Source organism: Oculina patagonica, chromosome 9 (assembly GCF_052425735.1).
Source record: "Oculina patagonica isolate OP01 chromosome 9, crgOcupat, whole genome shotgun sequence".
In the NCBI taxonomy this organism is placed as follows: Eukaryota; Metazoa; Cnidaria; class Anthozoa; order Scleractinia; family Oculinidae; genus Oculina; species Oculina patagonica.
This window is the reverse complement of record NC_135766.1, coordinates 21757781-21779726: the sequence shown is the minus strand read 5'-3', so window position 1 is coordinate 21779726 and position 21946 is coordinate 21757781. Positions and strand designations below refer to the sequence as shown.

Here is a 21946-nt window from a genome sequence, read left to right as displayed (position 1 = left end):
CGACTTTAAGTTGTACTTCCGGGGAGAGGGGACTGGAACAAGCTGGGACAAAGAAGAAGGGGGCGGAATGGAGACGAGGGTAAAACTCCCTTCAGGGCTCTATGATTTTGAAAATATTCTTTTTTCTATTAAACTGTTTTTGATCTGTAGTACACTAAAACTGTTCGAGGTGTCTAGATAAGAATTACGTGTTTACAAACTTACCTCGCTCTCATCTTTATCTTCCCGTCAACCTCCATGTCAGGCATGACGTCATTCCACGTTATTCCACCGTCTGTTGAGTATTCAACTTTTAGGCCAGGCAGCGCAGCTCTGGTTTCCAGTTTCTTGCCTACAAACCTACCCAAAAAATTGTTCATTCAATAAGGTTTGGTTAAGGTTGTATCTAGGACACTTGTTATCCAAACAAAAGAAAGCACTCTCCCTTTCGAGTTCCACTAATTTTCACTCCAGCACACGTAGTAAAGCTAGTTTATGTTGCCTGGCAACGAAGGCAACAACAACTGCAGGTTCACTTAATTGTAATTCATTGCCGTGGTAACATACCCTTACGTTTGGCATTTTGACACGTTTGAAATTTTGAGTGAAAGTCTTTACTTCTAATAAATTTCCGTGTAATCGAAAAACAACTGATTTTTCATAAATTTAAGGCAGCTCTAAACCTTAAGCGTCTATCGCAAACTTGTATCATGCTCAGTTCAACCCCAGTAATGCGAATGGCATCTTTTTCAAGCTGAAGCTTACTTTTACCTTGCTCCAGGTGGTGTCACGTGATAGGCCACGCCCATCTTGCCAAGCCGAGCTAGTTCCTTGTAACCCATCGTGTTAGCGAAGTTCACCCAATCACCAGCCTTCTCGCGTTCTCGCGCACCCCTGTCCCGGATGTCTTCCCAAGGTGCTTTGTGCCAAGCGCGTTCTGCCAGTGCAAGAAGACGAGGGAAGATCATGCTTTGCAAGTGGTCAGCGGTTCTTATTGTCTCACCCCATACCGCTGCCTCGACACCTAATGAATGAAAGTGAGAAAGTATAAAAAAAAAAAAAAAAAAAAATGGGGATTATTTTGATTTTTTAATTAAAAAAAAAAAAAAAAAAAAAAAAAAAAGCCAAAAAAAAAAAAAAAAAAAAAAAAAAAAAAAAAAAAATTTAATAAAAAAAAAAAAAAAAAAAAAAAAAAAATTTAAAAAACTTAAATAAATGTATCGTTAATTTCCTATAATAAGGTAAGATATTTATGAAAAACAATGCAGACACCCGGCAAACGTCACGAATGTGTGCGATGTGTTCATATTTAGATTTTTGAGACTGAAAGTCCCAAACAGACTGAAAGTCTTTACCTAGGACATTTTGCCGTCCGTCCACGCACTTTTTCAAGCCAGAGCAGTTTGGGATCTTGTCAATATCTTCGTAGAGGTCTTCAGGCATGAAGCCGAATATTTTGCGCGTGTCCGTATAACGTGTAGCCCAGTACTTTCCGCGCTCCTCTGAGTCGGGTTCGTAGGGATGGTCAAGATAGATGAAGTCTGGGCTTGATAGCACAACCTAGAATTGAACAAGAAGTTCAACTGTTAAAGAGATGGTATTTCAAAGATTTCACACCTTTCGGGTGGGAAATGTAAATTTGCACTTTTGCAGTCATCACAAGTTGTGGAGTTCAACTGTCTGCAAACTGAACACTGTCCCACATTCATTGCAAGATGAGATCATGTTAAAAGAGCAATTTTACGATATTTAAAGTCATTTTTTCTGATTACATCCAAATTGAAGAAAACCCTCAAAATAATAGTTTTGTAGTGTAGAAAAACAACAGAAGAGTAGTAAATATGCGAAAATAACCAAGGATGGTTTCGAGATGCCAGTTTTTTTCAAAATGTGTTGCCCGTGACGTAGCACCTTTAAAAAGTCGTCTACACAAGCAATTTTTATGTGATAATTTTTATGTCACAAATATATTTGATCGTGTAAATGGGGCAACAATAATTCGTCAACGGTTCAAAGTTTAGTGCGCCAGTAGTGACTGGTGGAGAGTGTCATTTTCTTGTTCGCGGGTAGGGAACATTAATGCGCCAGTAATGACTTTGGACAGCAGAGATACGAAGAAACAAGGCTTGCCCAGTGCCCAGATTGGGAATGGGGTTAGAATTGGGGACCACCAACGCTGTCGCAATATTTGCCGCATGTTATGTGACGAGTCGTCTACACGAGCAATTTTTCGTAAGTCACATAAAAGCTAACACGCCAGCTTCTCAGCAAATGAATTTGTCACATAAAAATTGGCCAATTTTCCTTGTCTACACGAGAAAATAAAAGACTGTTCTTGTAGACAATGCTGAAATACTTTCCTCAATAAGTGAATTTCAATTAACTAGTTTACTGCTACGAACGTTAAAGCAGACCTTGATATCGTATCTTTCACTAATGAGGTATCGGTGACGCGTTTGCCTTGAGCTGAAATTTGTCTTAACCTTCCGTATCTTCCCAGGCAATCATGGAAATTTCCGAACGACGTTCGTAAAAACGCTGGCATGGCCTTCGATCGATCTTCGGAAAGACTTAGAAAATCTTTGGAAAGTTGTCATAAATTTTTTTATAAGTTCCTTTTAAGCTTTCTTTTTGTAAAATGAGCAAAACAGTACATGGTTTTTACCAAAAAATACGTTATTTTCTCTTTATAGAATAAAATAGCTACGAACCTTATATCCATTGTTAGCCATCAAAGATACCTCGTGATTATTTTTCGCCGCACCAGTTATGCTCCATGCAAATGAGTACACTTCCTTATTTGGAAAGAACTCCCTTGAAAAGAGTGACCGTGTTTTATGCTCGAACAAAAAATCTCCCCAGCCACCGATAGCTAGGTTCATTTTTGCAGTGATATTCGTTAAACGTTGCAAGAAGTATTGTTTCAGTTTGTTGTGCGTATTTATGTTGTTATAAGGAAAGTTCAATGTCTTGGCCAAATGTTCACACGCTGGTGATTTTTGCCACGCTCCCCCCGGAATTTCGTCTCCGCCGAAGTGATAAACGGTCAGCGGTTGAATATCGCGGTGCAGGCTCACCAACGTTTTCAAGATGAATTCCATTAAATTGTAGGTTGAATTCAAACAACAACTGGAAGTTTCGTCAGTAAACATTTGTATAGAAAGATACCGCGACTCATCCTTAAAGTCATTTAAAAGAAATTGTTTAGCGTCTCTCTCTTTTCCTTGTTGCATCAGTCTATCATGGCGAGCTATCATGCTTTTAATAGCTGCGTGACTGTGCCCAGGAAAGTCAAACTCTGGAATCACTTGAATGTGACGCGCTGTTGCGTGACGAAGTATTTCTCTGTAGTCTTCGGTGGAGTAGTACCCAGTGCCCGAGGTGTTGGTATAGGGGCCTGAACCGAGTTGAGACATGATGCATCTCTTTTCTTTTATGTCATGACATCTTCTGGACCCAACCTTAAAGTAATAAGAGAACCTTATCTTAAGTTATTTTTTAATTTGTTTGCTAGGGAAAAATAAACTTGCACGCTCTCGTCCAACATTTTCTTCCCGCGGCAACCGGGCATCATCTGGTATCAGATTTCTCCTGTCCAGATTATTTCAACAACAGGCCATTTGCAAGCCCTGTCACGCTAACTTCTCACCAATAGAAATTGATGAAATTAGTAGGAATTAAATCAGGACCTTCATGCAGAACCTCACTTTTGTTCCCTCCTTTATCCTCATAGATACGAGCCTGGTGGCCCATTAAGCCGGAGCTTATCCCGGCTTCCGTAGCCTGAAGCGACTAGAAGTATTTCTACTCCCCCCTGAATGGGATGTTAGTCCATCGCAGGGTTACACACCAGCATTATATTTGCCGGTACCCATTTATGCACCTGGGTAAAGAGAGGCACTACGAGAGTAAAGTGTCTTGCCCAAGAACACAACGCAGCGCCCCGGCCAGCGCTCGAACCCGGACCGCTTGATCTGGGGTCCAGCGCGCTAACAATTAGGCCACTAAGCCTCCCATCCTTAATTCTCATGAGCTGTTTAATTACTTGAGTTTGTTACGAAAGGGTAAAGACAAAGTAAAAATAGATCCTGATGAGGAATAAACAGAGATAAAGAATACTCAACGAACTCGTGCTTACCGACGTTAGCTCTTCAATTCCTGGTATTTCCAGCCTCCATCCTTCGTTATCCGAGAGATGAAAATGAAACTTATTCATTTTGTACATCGCCATGACGTCCAAAACTTTCAAAATTTCATGCTTGGGGTAAAAGTTGCGAACAACATCCACCATCAACCCGCGATACGAGAAACGAGGAGAGTCTTTGATTGACACCTGTGGAACCGAGCGTTGGTCATCCATGAGAGAGAGGAGAGTCTGGACGCCATAGAACACCCCAGCTTTTCCTGTCCCTGTGATTGTGATCAACTTTTCAGAGGGATTCACCTTAAGCTGGTAAGACTCACTGGATGACTCATTAGACAACTGCTGTTGTTTCTCTTCTGGCATTCCCAGTTGTACCTTACCTAGTGTGAGCTTGATGGCTTTTCTGACCTTTGCTTGAGATAGCGATTTTTGCAATTGCAGCTTACCTACAGGAGAGTACGGGGTTTACAGATCAGCTACATTTTAAGTTAATACTCTCACTGCATAAGTAGACAAGATAATTGAAAAAATGATCGAATGGCTTTTGCTTAAGTTAATTAGATTGCAACTTCTTTGTCATCCTTTCTTGTATTATATGCAAGATACAATTCAACAGAAGGCAACAATGCCGTTCCATGTACTTGCATACGCCCATATGCACGGCTGGATAATCCTCATTTAAATTTGGATAATCTTTATTTAAAAACACGGTCAAATCATCAGCTAATAAATTGCTCTAATGCAACTGAACTTGTATGCCAGTTTAACATTTCCCGCAGCCGTCAAGAGAAATATGTTTCACTCTAACTACCAGTTTACGCTAAAAACATCGGATCATTAAACGTACAATGCCCAAAACCCGTAACTTCTTTCAAGCTGATAACAAGCCCAGCGTTTTATCGTATAACCCATAGATTAGAATATGAGGAAAGGACATAAGGAGCGGAAGCGAAGGGTGGAAGGAAAACAGACCATTTGACATTTGCTGATCATTCTTTTGCCTTATTGCTAACAAATTTGAGTTAGTCATAAATTGCATAAAACAGGCTTACCTGCGAGGAAACTTGTTTCCTCTTCCAATCCGGATTCTCCAAACACGACCCATTCGCTATCAATGGACAATTTTTTAGACTCGTTCAACCCGACAATTTCCAAAGGAGTTGGAATCGCCAGCAGAGGTGCCTTCCCAAGATCTGCCACATCATTATTCTTAAATCTATCCCAGGTTTTCTTCGTCTTTGAAAGGAACACAAAGCCCAGGCTCTCATCAGCAGTGTTGGAAATGACCCTCGGTTCAAGGCCTTCTGCAGTGACGTACCATCTCGGCGCCAGGTCACATCGGGCTAATGTTGGACCAATATGGACCATAAATTTAAGCGAGTTTCCAGGAAGGATGGCCTTGAAGTCTATCGTGGGCTCTAGCTTATAAGCGCATCCGTTGAAGTGCGTAAGTTTTATTGATTTTTCACCTGGTAATGCGTACCCGTCTGGTCTGTGCGCAAGATGGCCGAGCTCCATACCGGTCGTGATACAAAAGTGTACCGACCACTTGTCTCTCTCAATTGGTGCCAAACCCTTATTCCGTAACGTTATTTCTGCTGTTTTGATATCATCCAAAACTTCAAAACGGACTTCCATGTTTTCTGCAATACTGTTAATAACCTCTTGAGTCAAAAACTGTGTTGTTGTAGGCAAGATTTTGTCGACTTGTGCCGTATTGTTATCTACTATACTGGATTGCTTATTTCCTCTTGAAAAGATTTTTTCATCTTGTGAAATCACTTGTTCTGGAGCCGCTGCTTTGCTTGAAGATTTCAGCAGAGTTCTTTGTGTTACCAAGATTTCCTTGTTGTCGATTTTCTCCATTAAAGAATTTTTGTTAAAGGATACTTTTGATGGTTTAACCTTTTGTATGTCATGAATACTTATTCTATGCTCATTAGAAAAGGTTTCTGTTATAGGAATCTTATTTGTGGAACTAGCTTGGCGAATGGTACTTTTTGTTGAAGGAAAATTGTTTGAGTTTTTCATTGTGGACCTTTCACCACCTCTATCTTGTTGATGAAAGCTCGACATTGCTGAAGTTTTTAACACTAACGGTTGATTTTGATCATTTTGAGATGTTCTTGAAATAATTGATTTATCTTCCTCTTCAGGGATTCTTAATTCTAAATTGTCAGAATTGACATGATTGTTTATAGAAGTGCTTTTCTCTAACGGAGTGTCCAGAAGTGGTTGAAGTTCATCTTGATTTGAAAATTCTTTGAGATCTTTCCGTCCACGATTTTCTCTACCTGTTGCCGATAAACGATATGCAAAATTAACCTTTTTCCCCTTTAAATCTTGAATACTGAATTCAGGAGAAACGCCATCTGCAATAAAGAATAATTCCAGTGTAAATATTGCATCATTTACCAAACTAGGAAAGACACATGTTAATTTGCATAGCGTAGGCATAGCCCAGTCTAGGCAGGTGCAGACATACACAGTGAGTTTGGAAGATCTCGAAAGTTAGTGTAAACCTGATCGACGGTGCGTTCACACCAAAGAAGTTTAAAGTACCTACTCTGATGCAGACGCGAGAGGGAGAATTCAAAACTTAGTATGAACATGATCGACGGCACTTTTACACCGTAACCCTTTAAAGTTCTTCCAAACTCTGAGGCGCAAGAGTCGGTAAGTAAATTAGTTTGGGAAAATTAAAAAGTTAGTGTGAACATGACGCACGGTACGTTTACACCGAAGTTCTTTTTTAAAAGTTCTTCCAAGCGCACTCAAGTATTTTGCCTGAAAAAAACACTTATACAGGTGAAAACTAGCTCTACTTATTTTCGGCCTCAGGCATGTGGTTTTCCTGCAGTATACAAGAAATGGAAATATCTTTTCAAGCCATTAACAAATACATGTATGTCACTCAAAAGACAGACGTGACCTAGACATTTAAATTTTTTAACATACATTGTATTGGCCCACCTGTATTCACTCTTAAAGGGACTGTGTCACGGCTAAGTTAATTTTATGTTATCAAATTTTGCCAAAAATCTCTATGAACTAAATGTTTGCAAAGAAATTAATTCTATGATTCTAAATGAAAAACTGTAGCTTTGCTGCAGCCAATTGTGTCTCCCGGGCGTTATAATTTAAAGTTACAAGCACACAAGATTAACTTTGAAAACTGTTCCGCCGGACCGTATTTCAAAAACCCATAACGCAATCCATTCCAATCTTCGACACTTTTGGCCTCCGTACCTTCTTTTGCATTTGGTGTGTTATTTAATTTTCCTTCACTGTTTAAGAGGTTATTTTTATATTTTAACGAATTTGATAGTCATTTCATATGTCTAAGTTTGGCTAAACCCGTGACACGGTCCCTTTAAGAAAATAACAAACTGATCTGTGTAAGTTAAACAATAAAAGGGGTCATGAATGGTCCCTTAAAATATCGCAGTGCTCGCAAAATTAAGCTTTTGCTCGGAATGCTCGCAAAATTTTAGTGGGTGCTCGTTTGCTCGTGCTCGCAAATTTTTACAAGTGCTCGCATGCTCGGTTTTAGTGGGGGTTACTTTTTGAAAAGTGCTCGTTGCTCGCAAGGCTATTTTTTGTCAATGCTCGTGCTCGCAAAGAAAAACGCTGTGCTCGCATGCTCGCAAATGCTCGCAAAGACCATTTGATACCCCTAATAAAATCAATTGCTCTACGAAATCGATAGGGTCTACAGGCGACTACATGGCAACTAAAAGAATTTTTTAAATTTAAAATTGTGGTCTTGCCTTGTTGGTATTATATCTCTTGGCAACGACGCCAACTTTGAAAATATGCAAGCTAAAAATAATAATAGAACTTTTTCCTTTCGCGTTAATATTCTACAACGTCTGTAACTTTGGAAAAAGGCTTTGGCGTGTAACGCTTTTGAGACCATATTTGAGGATTTAAAAAATTTATATTGGAACATTTTTGAAGGAAAAAACGATGGTAACTGAAAGATTGAACCTCGTACAAACATTGCCTGTTTTTGCATATTAATTTCGTTTCACTCGTAGAATTTCAAATTTATGCGCTGTCGTGTTTAACCCTCCGTTGGCTCTAGTTCAACTTGACAGTTGATGGCAAAATTTTATAAATAAATCATCACGTATAGTTATCGAGTCGGAATTCAGTCCGGAATGTAAGATTGAACGATGTTTTTGGTAAAACATTCCTTTTTTTCGACCAAAACGGAGTTTGTTAATGTTGTTGTTATCGGTCAGTGCGTCGATCGCTGCGCAAGCAGTGAGTTTAAGCAACCATGACGGACAAACCGTCAAGCACGAAATCTATAATTTTATATTTTACTATGTTGAAAGCATCTCGCGATTATACTGTTCCATCTTTATTAGAGCTGTCCGCTAGCTGAACATGTAGGTAAATCAAGAGAAAATTCAAGCCCAAGCGGAAATATACCGGATAATTTTCCATAAAATTAAACGTGGCCTATATTAACTAGCCATGTTTGAGTGGTTTCTTTGCAGAGGACAGCCAAATATATCTACATATGCAGATGTCTTTGTCAGACAAGTCAAAAAGCAGAACTATTATCTGCAATATCATTTTTAGCGACATCATAGTTGTCGTGTTTGATTACTTGGTAAACTTGTTAGTATCCCTAACGGCTCAGTGACAGAGACGCAAAAATAATTGAAACTTAGCTTTCCGTCGCTAGACTAAACAATAAATTCGTCTTACATACTTACCTAACTCATCTTTGTCGTGCAGCGTAATGTTGTTCAAAATGATAAAAACGGCAACGTTTATCGCCAGGATTAAAAATAGCAGAGTTCTAAAACGCAGAAAACAGACATATCTACACATGCCACGCATAATGTAGGCCCGTGCTTGCCGGCTTGTGCTTGCCGGCTTGTGCACCAACAATGTTCACGTTTTCATCCCGCAGACTGTCATGAACCAAACACTTTCACAAGGGACAAACTGATGTGATACGTTTATATGGCGCGAAGGGTTCCAAAAATACCGGGTGATCCGTATACAAAACAAAGCCGGTATACTGTGGACTGATCGAGAGGCCGCGATCCTTTTGGTCAGCGTCGACTCGCGGGGCTGAACAAAAGGATCGCGGGCTCTGGGGACGAAAGAGGACGAAAACCCTTCGTTTGTGTGATATGGTCAAAAATTATATTTTAGCTTAACTCAGAGAGAATAATTCTTGCCAATATTCTTGACAAATGATACTCTTGCTTTTTTGCTCGAAATCATAGACAAAAACAAAAAGGAGAAGCATGCTTGATGAAGGATTTTGTAGCTTGAAGCTAAGGCTGATGGCAAGCAGGGTACTTTCCCTAACCCCCCCCCCCTGCCCTCTCCCCCCCCCCCTCCGCCCCAACCGGGGAATATTCGCAGTTGTGCAAAGATGGCCCAAAGAGTTTAGTTTTTTTTTCAAATTCATGATCATAAGGTGCTTGATAACTGAAACTCCCTTTCTCTCTAAATTTGTTCTTTCATTTCGATTAGTATTAGAATGTATTTAGCACTTTAGTAGATGCGGTAGGTTAAATTCACTTCCCTAATGCTACTGCGATAACATGTTTTAACCACACTCAATCTTGGGACAACACTTCAAACCTGGAGGAAAATAGTGGTGAAAGCCGGATCTATTACGACTAGAACAGCAGACAAAACTTGGTTCCAACGTAGTAAGACTTTAATTTGTAGCCAAATAAAATTACAGTATAATTACAGTCATGACCGCCACGACCCTCATAACAAAACAATGGGTAATGGTTACGGTTTTCTTAAATGAAAACTAAGGGAAATAATTTTTTTCTTTTTGCGTTGGCTTTGCTTCTATTTTCTTTATATTCTTCCTACATTTTTTCCTCGCAATACATGGTTGAACGCTCTTAATTGTTGAAAAGCTTTTCAGCAGAAAGGCCAAAATGGCACAATGAAAAACCTTTTTCAAATATAACCTGGTACGAACATTTTCATTTCCACAGAGACAGTCACGTTGAAGGTAGTATTTAATCTTTAAATTTAAAATACCACCTTAAAGTGTATGTGACACGAAATCTTTTATTGGCTTTTTTTCTTTCGTTGATATGCTTAGATAAAGGATTGATAGTTAAAATTTGTCCAAAAAAAATTTCCGTCATTTTTTGCCTCCGAAATGTCGCACTCTCAGCCATCTTGAAAATTCATCAAACAAGTAGTACATCAGACAAGTGACGTACCTTTTGTCATAGCGGCGCGCGGCCAAAAGGTACGTCACGTCACCTTTATTTTTTACGACTACTTGTTTGATGAATTTTCAAGATGGCTGAGAGTGCGACCGACTTCGGAGGCAAAAAATGACGGAAAAAATTTTTTGGACAAATTTTAACTATCAATCCTTTATCTAAGCATATCAACGAAAGAAAAAAGCCAATAAAAAGATTTCGTGTCATATACACTTTAAAAAATTGAAAAAAATAGGTCAAAAACGTTTCTACACCATTTTGAAGGTGAATTCATCTAAAATCAAGAACGCTTAGCCTCTACATGACATCTTAATCTACACTTTATAAGGTCAGTAAAAAATCTTTAAGATATCACACCAACTGTAAAAATCAAAATCAAAACTAATTTAATAGCATATTAAAAATGTCAAAATCTAGATAATACTAATACAAAAAAGTATTAAAAACCATTAACTAACTTAGATTTAAAACTAAGTCCCACAAAAAGAAATTCATGTTATCAACATGGACGTTACAATTGTAAATATTGGTTTCCTGCTCCGGATACATAGTTAAAAGGGTTCAAAATGTTTTCAAACTCGGAGCGCAAATAAAATTTAAAAGCGTGAAATATTTCGTCTGATATCATCCAGACTTCATCAGTCACTGAGGTGGTGTTTTTTAAGATGAATGTTAAGAAGACATTTCACTGCCTCGGGGGAGTTAAAATTCTGTCATAAATTGGAGCTAATTCAAAACCATTGTCTCTATTTAACAAAGGTTTTCTGAGTTTTATCTCAATGGCCTCTTTCACCCGGCGTTTAAAGGTGTTGATTTCGGTGGCTAACACTTTTGTCTTGCTTGTGTCTACCGAGTGGCCCTCCAGTCGACAATGTTCATGAATGGCTGACGAGTTCCTCGACTGATGTTCTTTCATTCTGGTTTCCAGTAAACGGGACGTTTCGCCAACGTACTCCTTGTTGCAACAAGGAGTACGTTGGCGAAACGTCCCGTTTACTGGAAACCAGAATGAAAGAACATCAGTCGAGGAACTCGTCAGCCATTCATGAACATTGTCGACTGGAGGGCCACTCGGTAGACACAAGCAAGACAAAAGTGTTAGCCACCGAAATCAACACCTTTAAACGCCGGGTGAAAGAGGCCATTGAGATAAAACTCAGAAAACCTTTGTTAAATAGAGACAATGGTTTTGAATTAGCTCCAATTTATGACAGAATTTTAACTCCCCGAGGCAGTGAAATGTCTTCTTAACATTCATCTTAAAAAACACCACCTCAGTGACTGATGAAGTCTGGATGATATCAGACGAAATATTTCACGCTTTTTAAATTTTATTTGCGCTCCGAGTTTGAAAACATTTTGAACCCTTTTAACATGGACGTTGATGTAAAAAAAGTGTGTAAAAGTTTAACTTCAAAATGATACACGTAAACTATGTAAATTTCGAAAGGTCTTTCCCACCTGTGAGTCTGTATCAATATACCGTCTTGCCTCTGACACATTCCTTTCCTTTCCACATGCCTGAGAATACACAAGACTAGACGTTCTTGTTTCAAACTTGACATAATCATTTAGAATAGTAGACACTGCCAAGCTTTAGCTTTTTTCTTTGAACAAGAAAAAGCAGCTGCGTGCGACACCAACTGTTGAAAGTAACAGTTGGCTATAGTATTGTACTATGTCAAGGGGACCCTACAGACCGTTTCGTTGAATATCTGTTCGAAAGACCTAAAATGGCCCACGATTTTCGGATTAATGCGGGATGAAAAACTGGGTTCTCTTTGGCTCAAACTTCCGTGCCATGGAGAACGTAATGCTTGTTGTTTGCGGAAAGAGAAAAATGTCGTTATGGGTACGAAAAAAGGTAGCCTGCGAACGCAGACGCATTTCCGAAATTCGTCAGCGTTTGCAAACTAGAAAAAAGGCCGCAGCTACGATTTTCGAGAAGGCAACAGCGACAACAGCGGCTCGTAATAAATTTGGGTAACAATATTTCGTTCCCTAAAGTTTTCTGAAGTTTAATAGTTCAGCTACCGTATCCGAAGAGATACATTTTTAAGCGTTTAAACTAAGCCCTTAAACCGCACAAAAAGGACACTTATAATGTAACATGGTGTTCCGACGCCAAAAGTAAAATTTTATCGTTGGGTGCCCTTGCTATATGCAGTTTCTCTACATAGTTTGGCAAAAAAATGAGTAAAAATAGATTAGTTTGCGTGCAGCCGTTTCGTATTTCCTTCTGAGGCTGAAAACCCCTTTCCTTTTAATTTCTTTCTTTCTTTCCTTTCCTTTCACGCGGCAGAAGAAAAAAGGAGACGGCTACACGCAGGCTAAGGCTCGCGGAAGGTTTTGACTGATCGCTTTTTGTCATCTTTTTGTTGGTTTCCTTACTGCTTGTCCAATCAGAAACCAGACACGTCTTGGAGGCGGAGAACTCAACGTCAATCACTTACACGTGTGGCTTCTTGCTCTTTGATTGGCTAAAAAGGTTATGAAAGAGATGTCAACGGCAACATCAATTACTACTGTGTTAACAAAAAGACATCCGTCACAGAAAAAAAGACACATTTCAGATGTGGCATAGACAATGTCATTGGCTGTGTGTTCAGCTTAGGAAGGCTTTAGTAGTAGTTCCAGATGTAAATCTGTGCACATTGCTTGCACGGAAAGGACATCGTCCACATACTGAATTGTCCTTTGCCTCTATCGCTGGATAAAATGCAAGGACGGCAAATCTGTTTTGCTGTTGTGGTTTTACTGGCACTTGTTGTCCAAGGTTTGTTCTTCTAATTATTTTAAGTTGTAGATATAACGCCTCGTACATTTGTTTTAGTTCTTAGTTGTGAAATGTTCAAGCTTTTTTGAGTGCACCCAGTTTGCTTGTGATGTAATTTTTTTGTGGTATTGAATTCACATGAAAATAATGCAGCTAGACTTTGAAACCTAAATCTTCTCCTTACAATTTTTAATGATGTCGAAATGAGTAAACTAAAAGTTGAATTGGTCAAGGGAGAACGGAAACAAAACGGAAAAAATTGTCTGTTCAGTTTAAGATATACAGCTTAACGCTAGCCGGTGTTTTTTAACCCAAACAGAATCCAAACAAGTTCGAGGAAAAGTGCGGAAGTATTTTGCAAACAGTTTTGATTAAATAGGTTTCAGTTTGGAACGCTGGGATATAAAAAGGGATATCCCACCTAAATCAGGTTTGTGAACAGTTTGAAAAAAACCCCCTTGTAAGGAAACGAGTCGCCCCCCCCTTTGAAGTCCGGCGGGCGCTTTTTTTTAAATTTTTTATTTTTGTAACTCAGCGCCCTCCTTCCTCTCTAGTTACGGCCCTGATAAATCAGTTAAGCCTAAGCTAGGCAAAAAGGTTATATATATCACTAAGAACTGATTTTCGATTTTTCGATGTTTGTAGCCTTCGGTCAAAACTTGGACCAATCGACATTGGATTATATCGCCACCCATCTTGGGATTCGGTATGACGTTCTCGATAACTTTCAAGACACCTGGAAATCATACCGCGTCCGCATGACCTTAGAGAACACGGGCTCAAAGGCGATTTCTAATGGACCCTGGGCCATCTATCTCTGCCACATCCGGGTTATCGAGCCAGCTCACACAAAACACAATCCGAGCGGTTACGTCATTCCCGGTAGTCATGGTATCAAGGTGACGCACATAAATGGATGTCAACACAAGTTTGAACCAACTGCAAGCTTCCCAGGCTTGGCTGGTTTCCAGTCCATCTTGGTAGATTTTGACGCGGAAAACTGGGACGTAGCAAGAACGGATGTAATGCCGAACTGGTACATCGCCGCTGAAGGATTGCAGGCTCGCACGATTACCAGCACTGCGGGCGAAGACTTGTCCTTTATCGGGCCGTTTGATACGCCGAACAAATGGAAGCGCATTACCTCAGATAGATACGACCCTTACACTCCACAGAAGCGATTCTCTATTAACAACATCGTAGATCTGAAGAAACCTGGTCAGTTGATCGTGCCAAGTCCCTCGGAGATCATCGGTCTTGATGAGACGAGAAAGATCAATCTGGGGACTGGCGATTGGTCAATTGTCGCTGGTGCAGAGTTGAAGAATGAAGCTTCTTTCTTAGCAGGTATTGCAACTAATTCTAGTTGTAAATATACCATAAATGTTTCAACTCCGAGCAATATTATGTTAAGCATATTTCACCATTAATTTCTGAGTATTTGGTCATTTTATATGGCTTAAGAAAAATGTAATAATTTTTAAACAGTTCCCTTCGTTGTGCTACCTTACTGAGCATAATACAACTTCCATTTGAAAGATAAAGATAGTCAGCAGTTAAGTTAAAATTGTCATATCAATAACATAAACTGAATTGGAAGGAAACAATTGCATACTAAGCTTTTCCTCAATTGAGTAACATCTTGATGTGCATCTTTTTGCATGGGTGTACGTCTAGAAGAAAACTTTTTCAAGCACCAAGCTTTGGCTTAATGGGCGTTATTAAGCAATATTTCCAAGTTGTTTTCATATCAAAAATTTAAGCACTTGACAATTAATGGCACTGCAATTGAGTCATATGAAAGAGTCTTATAAATAAGGATTGAAAATCCATGAACAGTCACGAAAAGGTCTCGCCAGAAAGAAAAACAAAACGCACCCGCAAAAATGTCCGCAAAAATCATTTCGTTATTTTTATTCATTTGCAGGCAAACTTGGGCTTCAGCTGGATTATTTGAGCGCATTTCGGAAGATAAACCTGAATCTTGGTGAAGTGAAAATCGGCGGCGTTAAAACGGAGAACAAGGAAGCATATAGTGTTCAGGTTGATGCCGGTACGCACAGCGTCACAATCACCGGTAACACAGCAATGGGAGTATTTTATGGAGTCCAGTCCCTACTCAGCCTGTCGGAACCCGATGACATGGTGCCTCACGTGACTATCAATGATGCACCGCGGTACGAGTATCGTGGCATGGAGCTGGATGTTGGACGCAACTTTATGCCCAAGAGCGAGGTTCTGAAGATGATTGACGCTATGGCAATGTACAAGCTAAACAAGTTTCACTTTCATCTCACTGATGACGAAGGATGGAGGCTTGAGATTCCCGGATTACCGGAACTTACGGAGGTTTGTTTGACATACCCCGGATGTTCAAAAAGAAGATAGCAATATTCAGTGAATGTCTATCCATTATACAAGTTATAATGGTCATTTGATAAAATGTACCCTTTTTTTATAGGAATTCATTCCTTAGGTAAAGTTACCCGCCACAGAAAAATTAAAACGGCACATTAATGAAGTATCCGTAACAATGTCCACAACAAGAACACCACTTTATCGTACCGCATAGCAAAAACTATTAAATGAATTTTACAAATAAGAAATTAAATCATTTAATCACGGTACTCGTCGCATGATACAATGCAACGATGCTTCTTGTTGCGTTGGATTGGGATGGTTCAAAGCAACAGAGTTCGAGTCAAGCTAAAGAAGTCACCTTGGCACAAAATACCAAGTTATAGCTTGACTTTAACCTAGTAAAATGGCCCAGCTCACAACGAGTCTCTCGTAGCTCAGTTGGTTAGAGCGCCCAACCGGTATCTGGGAGGCCATGGGTTCGATTCCCGTCGGGGACTCAGAATTTTTCTTTGTCCCACGCTCGTGTCATGTTGAATACTTCATCTTCATTATTTATTACCGAGCTTAAAATTTACCATCTTTATTATTTACAACAAATTTATTGTGTTTTTTTTTTCATGAAAACAAAAAACAAAAACGTAGCTTACTTTGTGAATTACTCGTTTAAATTTCTTTGTTTTTCATTTTCTCAAGGTTGGATCAAAACGTTGCCATGACTTGAAGGAAGAGACCTGCCTTGGATCTCAGCTCGGCTCGGGACCTGGAACTGGCAACTCAGGTAGCGGCTTCTACACGGTCGATGACTATCGGGAGATATTACGATACGCTGAAGAGAGGCACGTGGAGGTCATTCCAGAATTTGACATGCCTGGTCACGGTCATGCCGCCATCAAAGCGATGCAAGCAAGACAGAAGAAGCATGCAGCCACGGGGCAGTCGTTTGAGGCCGATCAGTACCTGTTGTCAGATCCACACGATACATCGGAGTATCTGTCTGTGCAGTTCTTTATGGATAATGCTATCAATCCGTGCTTGGAATCCACTTACGAGTTCCTGGAACATGTTGTGGCCAGTATTAGACACATGCATCATGATATCCAACCCTTGAAGGTACGTTGCATCCTCTAAAACCCGCAACGTCTTCTATTAGTGGCGATTTTTTCTTTTTTTTTTTTAAACTCGGCGTTACGACTCTACAAAAAAAATCAAATTGTACACTTTCATGTCACACACTGTCACATGATGACAATGTTGGTTCTAAGTTGCATTTGAACAAAATCGATTTGGCATTTTGATCGTCTTGGCATTTTCTGTCCTGGCTAAAAGCCGAGATTCTGACATAGAAACGATAATTCATAGCTTTAAATAAGGAGAATAGAATGTTTCAAGCTCTGCTGTTTAAAACAAATTATAACAATACTACTGCCGATTAGATTTAATTTTAGCGACCGCCTTCTTTACGCTTGAATATTTCTATCTTCAAGATATTCCACTTTGGTGGAGACGAAGTGGCCCACGGTGCTTGGACCAAGTCCCCAGCTTGCAAACAGCTAGCGCATAAGCTGGGAATGAACTTTACAAGTCCCACTATCGTCAAGGACTTGAAAGAGTACTTCGTTCGCCGCGTCGCTGATGTGTCTTCCAAATACTGCCTTGATCTTGGAGCTTGGGAGGACGGCGTGCTCGGTGTCAAGGACACGCCTTATGATCGGAGCTACCTGAAGAATAAAAATGTGTATGCGTATGCCTGGGATAACGTTTGGGAATGGGGACAGGGTGATCGGGCTTACAAGCTGGCAAATGCTGATTACAAGGTAGATTTTGTTTAGTAGTTATACTAAGGTTTTAGGTCTTACGTCTGGGGTTCCTTGGTAGAAATTTGTGTTACTTGTTTTACAAGCTAAAAAGGATGATTGCAAGATGTGCTGGTCAGTTCTCACATCGAGTTTTTAGGTCTTGGGTTTCTAGGTTAACTGTTGATTTGACTAGAAGACTGGCTATTTCCTCTGACAGGATGACACAAAAAAAATTACTAAAAACAACCAAATCCTCTGCATTTATTAAGTGTGAGAGGAATACGGTTTGTCTGTCTGTGAAACAACTCGCAACAAGCATGCAGCTTTGAAGCTTTGAAGTAAAATAATCCAATATCTATACTTAACAAGCTCTTTCACTGATCTTACTTGCTTTAACACCGGCTAAAATGTGCAGTTATGTTTCTTAGGTCAACATTTGATCTAGAAAATGGTCTAATAGAATACCATAAAATTCCGGTTATAAGCCCCCCCCCGCTTATAAGCCCCCCCGGTTATAGGCCCATCATCCTGGAAACAAAAAATACATCCGATTATAAGCCCCCCCGGATATAAGCCCCCCTCTACCAGATGACAGTACTGAATAGGGCTAAATGTTGCTTTATTATGCGTTTTTAACTTAAAAAAGTATTTCCATCAACACTCCTGTGGCTCGTTTCGGAACGCTTTTTTCATTCCGCTTATAAGCCCCCCGGAATGATATAAGCCCCTCCGCTTATAAGCCCACCCAAAACCCCTTACGAAGTTGTATAAGCCCAGGGCTTATAACCGGAATTCTACGGTATCCGCCTACTGCACTGACGTAAACTACCATTTTTTTCTTTTTCCTCAAGGTTGTCTTGACTCAAGCAACCCATCTGTACTTTGACCACCCGTACGAGCCTGACCCGGAGGAGAGAGGTTACTACTGGGCTCCCAGATTCATCGACACCCGGAAGACTTTTGGCTTTATCCCGGATGACGTGTATGCTAATGCTGATTTCAGGAGGATGGGAGATCCCATTAACAACCTGTGCGAGGAAATGTACAAAGGGAAATGTGTTCCTCTTAACAAGCCCCAAAATATTGCAGGTACAGTAGAACCATTTATTTAAAAAGGTTAGGTCAAGGCATTTTAGATTTTATTTATTTTCATGAATAACAAAGGCGGCGGGACAGGGGGGGGCAGGGAGGACTGTTGCCCCCCCCAAACGAAAATTTGGGGGGCGCAGCCCCCCATGTTTTGGTGCCGAAAATATCGCGAGCGCAGCGTAAAATTTGTTTGTCAAGATATTCCGTCTCGTGAGTGAGTTCAAACATCTTCGAAACTTCCTTGGAAGTCTTCGGAAAACCTTGTTTATCTTCGGAAATTTTCGAAAATGATCGGAAACGTTCGTATGGCCTTCGAACAACTATCCGAGAATCTTCGGAAATCTTCGGTCTAGAAAATGCTCAAAAAACAAGAGGTTGATGGAACGGAAAAAAGTTGCTCCAAATATGAAAACATGCCGACTATTTTTGGGACAGTCTTAGCCCCCCACGTTCCAAAACGCTCCGCCGCCTCTGAATTAAGAGCTCTAAACTTTAAATTTGCAAAGCAAAAGTCTTTTAGTAGTAAAATAACGGCCACATAACAAACAAGGATGATTTTCGAGCATCGTAAATGGCACTTTCATATAAATTGGTGATAAATTTGAAAAAAGTCGGTCCGACGTTTTACAAGTTTGCCCGAACGCAATTCGTTTTAATCTTCTCGAATTTTGCCCATCCATGCCCCCTTTGGCCTTTCAGTGCTTCTTTTGTGTTCGTCTACAGTTTTAAGCCATTATTTTGATATTTCAGTTAATTCTATGGCGAGTTCGTCAGAGCCAAAATTGCCTAAAAGGTCCTAAAAGTGTGTGCCATGGCGCCTTTAAGAGAGGTGCCCGCTAATGGGCGGTTGAAAATGTAGAGTTTGTTTGTAGCTGGAACCATGACAAAGTGCCGATAACGGAATTTATGTGTCCAACTGAAATCAAATCAAATCACTCTAACTATTCATAATTAGTTGCTATAGTGGATTTGCAGAGCTGACATTTTGAACGTTAGGCTTTAATCCACTGAAATAATTATGAATAATGGCTCGTTGTTTTTTGGGGCGAGACACATATCTCTCACAGGGTTCCTTGCTCCACCCAGGTGTATAAATGGCGTATTGTCTGGGTGACTGGACCAAAGTACTAGCTAATACTGGATTAACCACGCAGCGATGGACAAATATTCCAGCCAGCTACGGTAGCAATAATCCTATATGCTACAGAAACCGGGAAACGCATTTTTGGAGTGGCTCACTTTGACCCCATAATCTTTTCTCTTTATACTTAGGAATGGCAGGTGCGCTTTGGTCCGAAACTGTACGAACCCCAAGTCAGCTCCAGTCCATGGTCTATCCACGACTGCTAGCACTGGCCGAGAGAGCCTGGCACAAGGCTTGCTTTGAGAATGAAGTTGATAAAGCGAAACGCGATCGAGTGAAGAACATGGAATGGGAAGCTTTTGCTAATACCCTTGGACACAAGGAGCTGGTACGCTTGGATAAAATGAACATTGATTATCATATACCTGTTCCTGGAGCCAGGTAATACCGTTGTCTATACTATTTCAGATTTACTGCACACTTTCCCTTTAAACAATGACTATCAGATTTTATTACATCTGCACTACCAGCTTCTAAAAATAACAATAACCATTGCTTACATTTTTGTTGAGTCTGCAGAAACCCTGCACTTCTTGATAAGTTTCATTTGAATGTTTCACATAATTTTAATCCTAATTAAGACGTACAAAATTCAAAACTGTCTCGCACAGCGTAGTGAAAATTTCAAATCAGAGTACTGTTCAGAAGCTTTCTTTGGACTGGTTTCATCGACAGAATTTAAAGTTAGAACAGCTACCTTGTACAGCATAACAAACAGTACCACATGAAAGAACTACTCTTCGTTAGTGTCCTTATTTCCTTGCGGGCTCCGCTAGTCCATTGTCTTCACTGTCCTATTGACCACTTGGCGCGGCCCAAGATACATATTTCCTTTCAGCTACTCAGTAGATCTTATTTTGATAGTCACCCACTAGGGTTTCATCCACAGACTAAAAATTCAGAAATGGCCTTGTACAGCATAAGAAACAGGACCACATAAAAGTACTGCTCAATAGCTTTCATTTGAATGGTCACACACACAGTGAGTTTTCATCAGCTGTATAAGATGGACCACCTCTCTACAGTATTAACAGTCTGAATTAGAGAGAGTTGACTGCTATTTTAATGAAAGTACTTGAATGGCCACAAACTAAGTTTAAGAAAATAGGTCTGATTATGGTCGAATCTTTTTCGCTTAGGATCGTGAACCAAAAGCTTGAAGTCAATTCCGCCATTCCTGGTCTGTCAATCCAATGCAGTACTGATGGTGGTCTGACTTGGAGTGACGTCAAAGATGGCATGTCAGTTTCTGGTCGTGTAGTACTGGGAACAAGGTGAGTTTTTTAAAATGTCTTGGATGACGCGTATTTCCGTGAGAAGCATAAAGAACAAATAAGAAACTGTTATTAATAGCTTAAAACACCGTTAAGGGTGCGAAAAAAGAGTTTTAGTTTTTCGGAACTGTTTTTGCATTGTTACAGTGTGACTACTCAAACCAAGTCAACCACCCCTGACAAAATTTTGTGCGAAAAAAAAAAAAAAAAAAAAAAAAAACACCCACCCCTCTCTTTTAACAATTGATAAATGAAAACCTCGGACGTTAAAAATAGATTTGCGACAAATTATCAATCTAAGCAAGCTGCACACTACAAAAGCAATAAATTTGTGGCCTTTTTTCTTGTTTTAGCACTCGGACACTATTGGTCAATTTGCAAAGAATTTGCTTGGGAGGCCTTGGTATAGGATAATTAGTTGCACTGTAATCAGAACTGTCTTGTATATAAACAGTTTTTACTTATAACAAGTGGTTAACTGGTCTATAAACAAATGCGCGGTTTTTTGGCCAAAAAACAAATTCTCATTAAATCGCAAATTAAAACTGGGGACACATCTCCACAATGAGAAAATTATGAAATTGTAAAATCCTATGTTAACCTTGTGGCTTAGGGAAACAAAAGAAATCAAATAACATTGAGGCTGAGGTATTTTTAAACCATCTTTTAGTTTTATTCTTTTGATCCTCGGAACTAAGTTAGAATTTTAAAACTTTCCTTTGGTTTTTCTGTCGCCGGGCTAAAAAACAGCCACTGTACGATCTTTGTTATCTCTGGCGACCAAAAGAAGCAAGAGGCCTAGGACGAGGTATTTCAAACTTCATCCATTTTGAGCCTACCCTTTGGTGGTTTTCAGGTCAGCGGATAGACGACGTCTTAGCAGGCTGGTGGAGATTCAAGCCTAAGGAATAGAAATACTGAGTAAACAAAACAGATACTTCGAGATAATGTATCTGTGTGAATGAAATAAAGAGATGTAATAAACGGACCGTTTGTGTTATAACCACTGACATCAAGTTGACGTTAACTTAAGTTCCCCCGTCCCCTCCTCTTCCTGTACTAGTGGAGCCAAAAAGAAGTTGTTGCGATATTTCACACCAGAGAAGTTATTAATTAAACAAAAACACGCTATCCATGCTAAGCAAAGCAATGG

The 21946-nt window shown here is 39.9% G+C and overlaps 2 protein-coding genes and 1 long non-coding RNA gene across 3 annotated transcripts in view; 2 read left to right on the top strand and 1 right to left on the bottom strand.

Annotated features, from left to right (window-relative positions):
• LOC144666096 (beta-hexosaminidase-like) overlaps positions 1-9381 on the bottom strand; it is a 9704-nt gene extending 323 nt beyond the window's left edge. The window contains exons 1-7 of the mRNA XM_078527443.1: positions 8854-9381; positions 5176-6495; positions 4118-4569; positions 2691-3440; positions 1335-1539; positions 751-1003; positions 205-339 (exon numbers count right to left, since the gene is read on the bottom strand). Coding sequence (XP_078383569.1) covers positions 205-339; positions 751-1003; positions 1335-1539; positions 2691-3440; positions 4118-4569; positions 5176-6495; positions 8854-8980 — 3242 coding nt within the window. The 5' untranslated portion in view covers positions 8981-9381. The remainder of the gene's footprint in view (positions 1-204; positions 340-750; positions 1004-1334; positions 1540-2690; positions 3441-4117; positions 4570-5175; positions 6496-8853) is intronic.
• The window catches only part of LOC144666174 (uncharacterized), a 72382-nt gene that overhangs the window by 15616 nt on the left and 34820 nt on the right, over positions 1-21946 (top strand). The window lies entirely within an intron of this gene.
• LOC144665464 (beta-hexosaminidase-like) lies at positions 12730-21781 on the top strand. Its single transcript, XM_078526694.1, has 9 exons — positions 12730-13129; positions 13775-14476; positions 15057-15478; positions 16184-16600; positions 16975-17304; positions 18138-18375; positions 19648-19900; positions 20659-20793; positions 21650-21781. Exons 1-9 carry the CDS (start codon positions 13072-13074, stop codon positions 21696-21698), a joined length of 2604 nt encoding a protein of 867 aa, XP_078382820.1. The 5' UTR covers positions 12730-13071; the 3' UTR covers positions 21699-21781.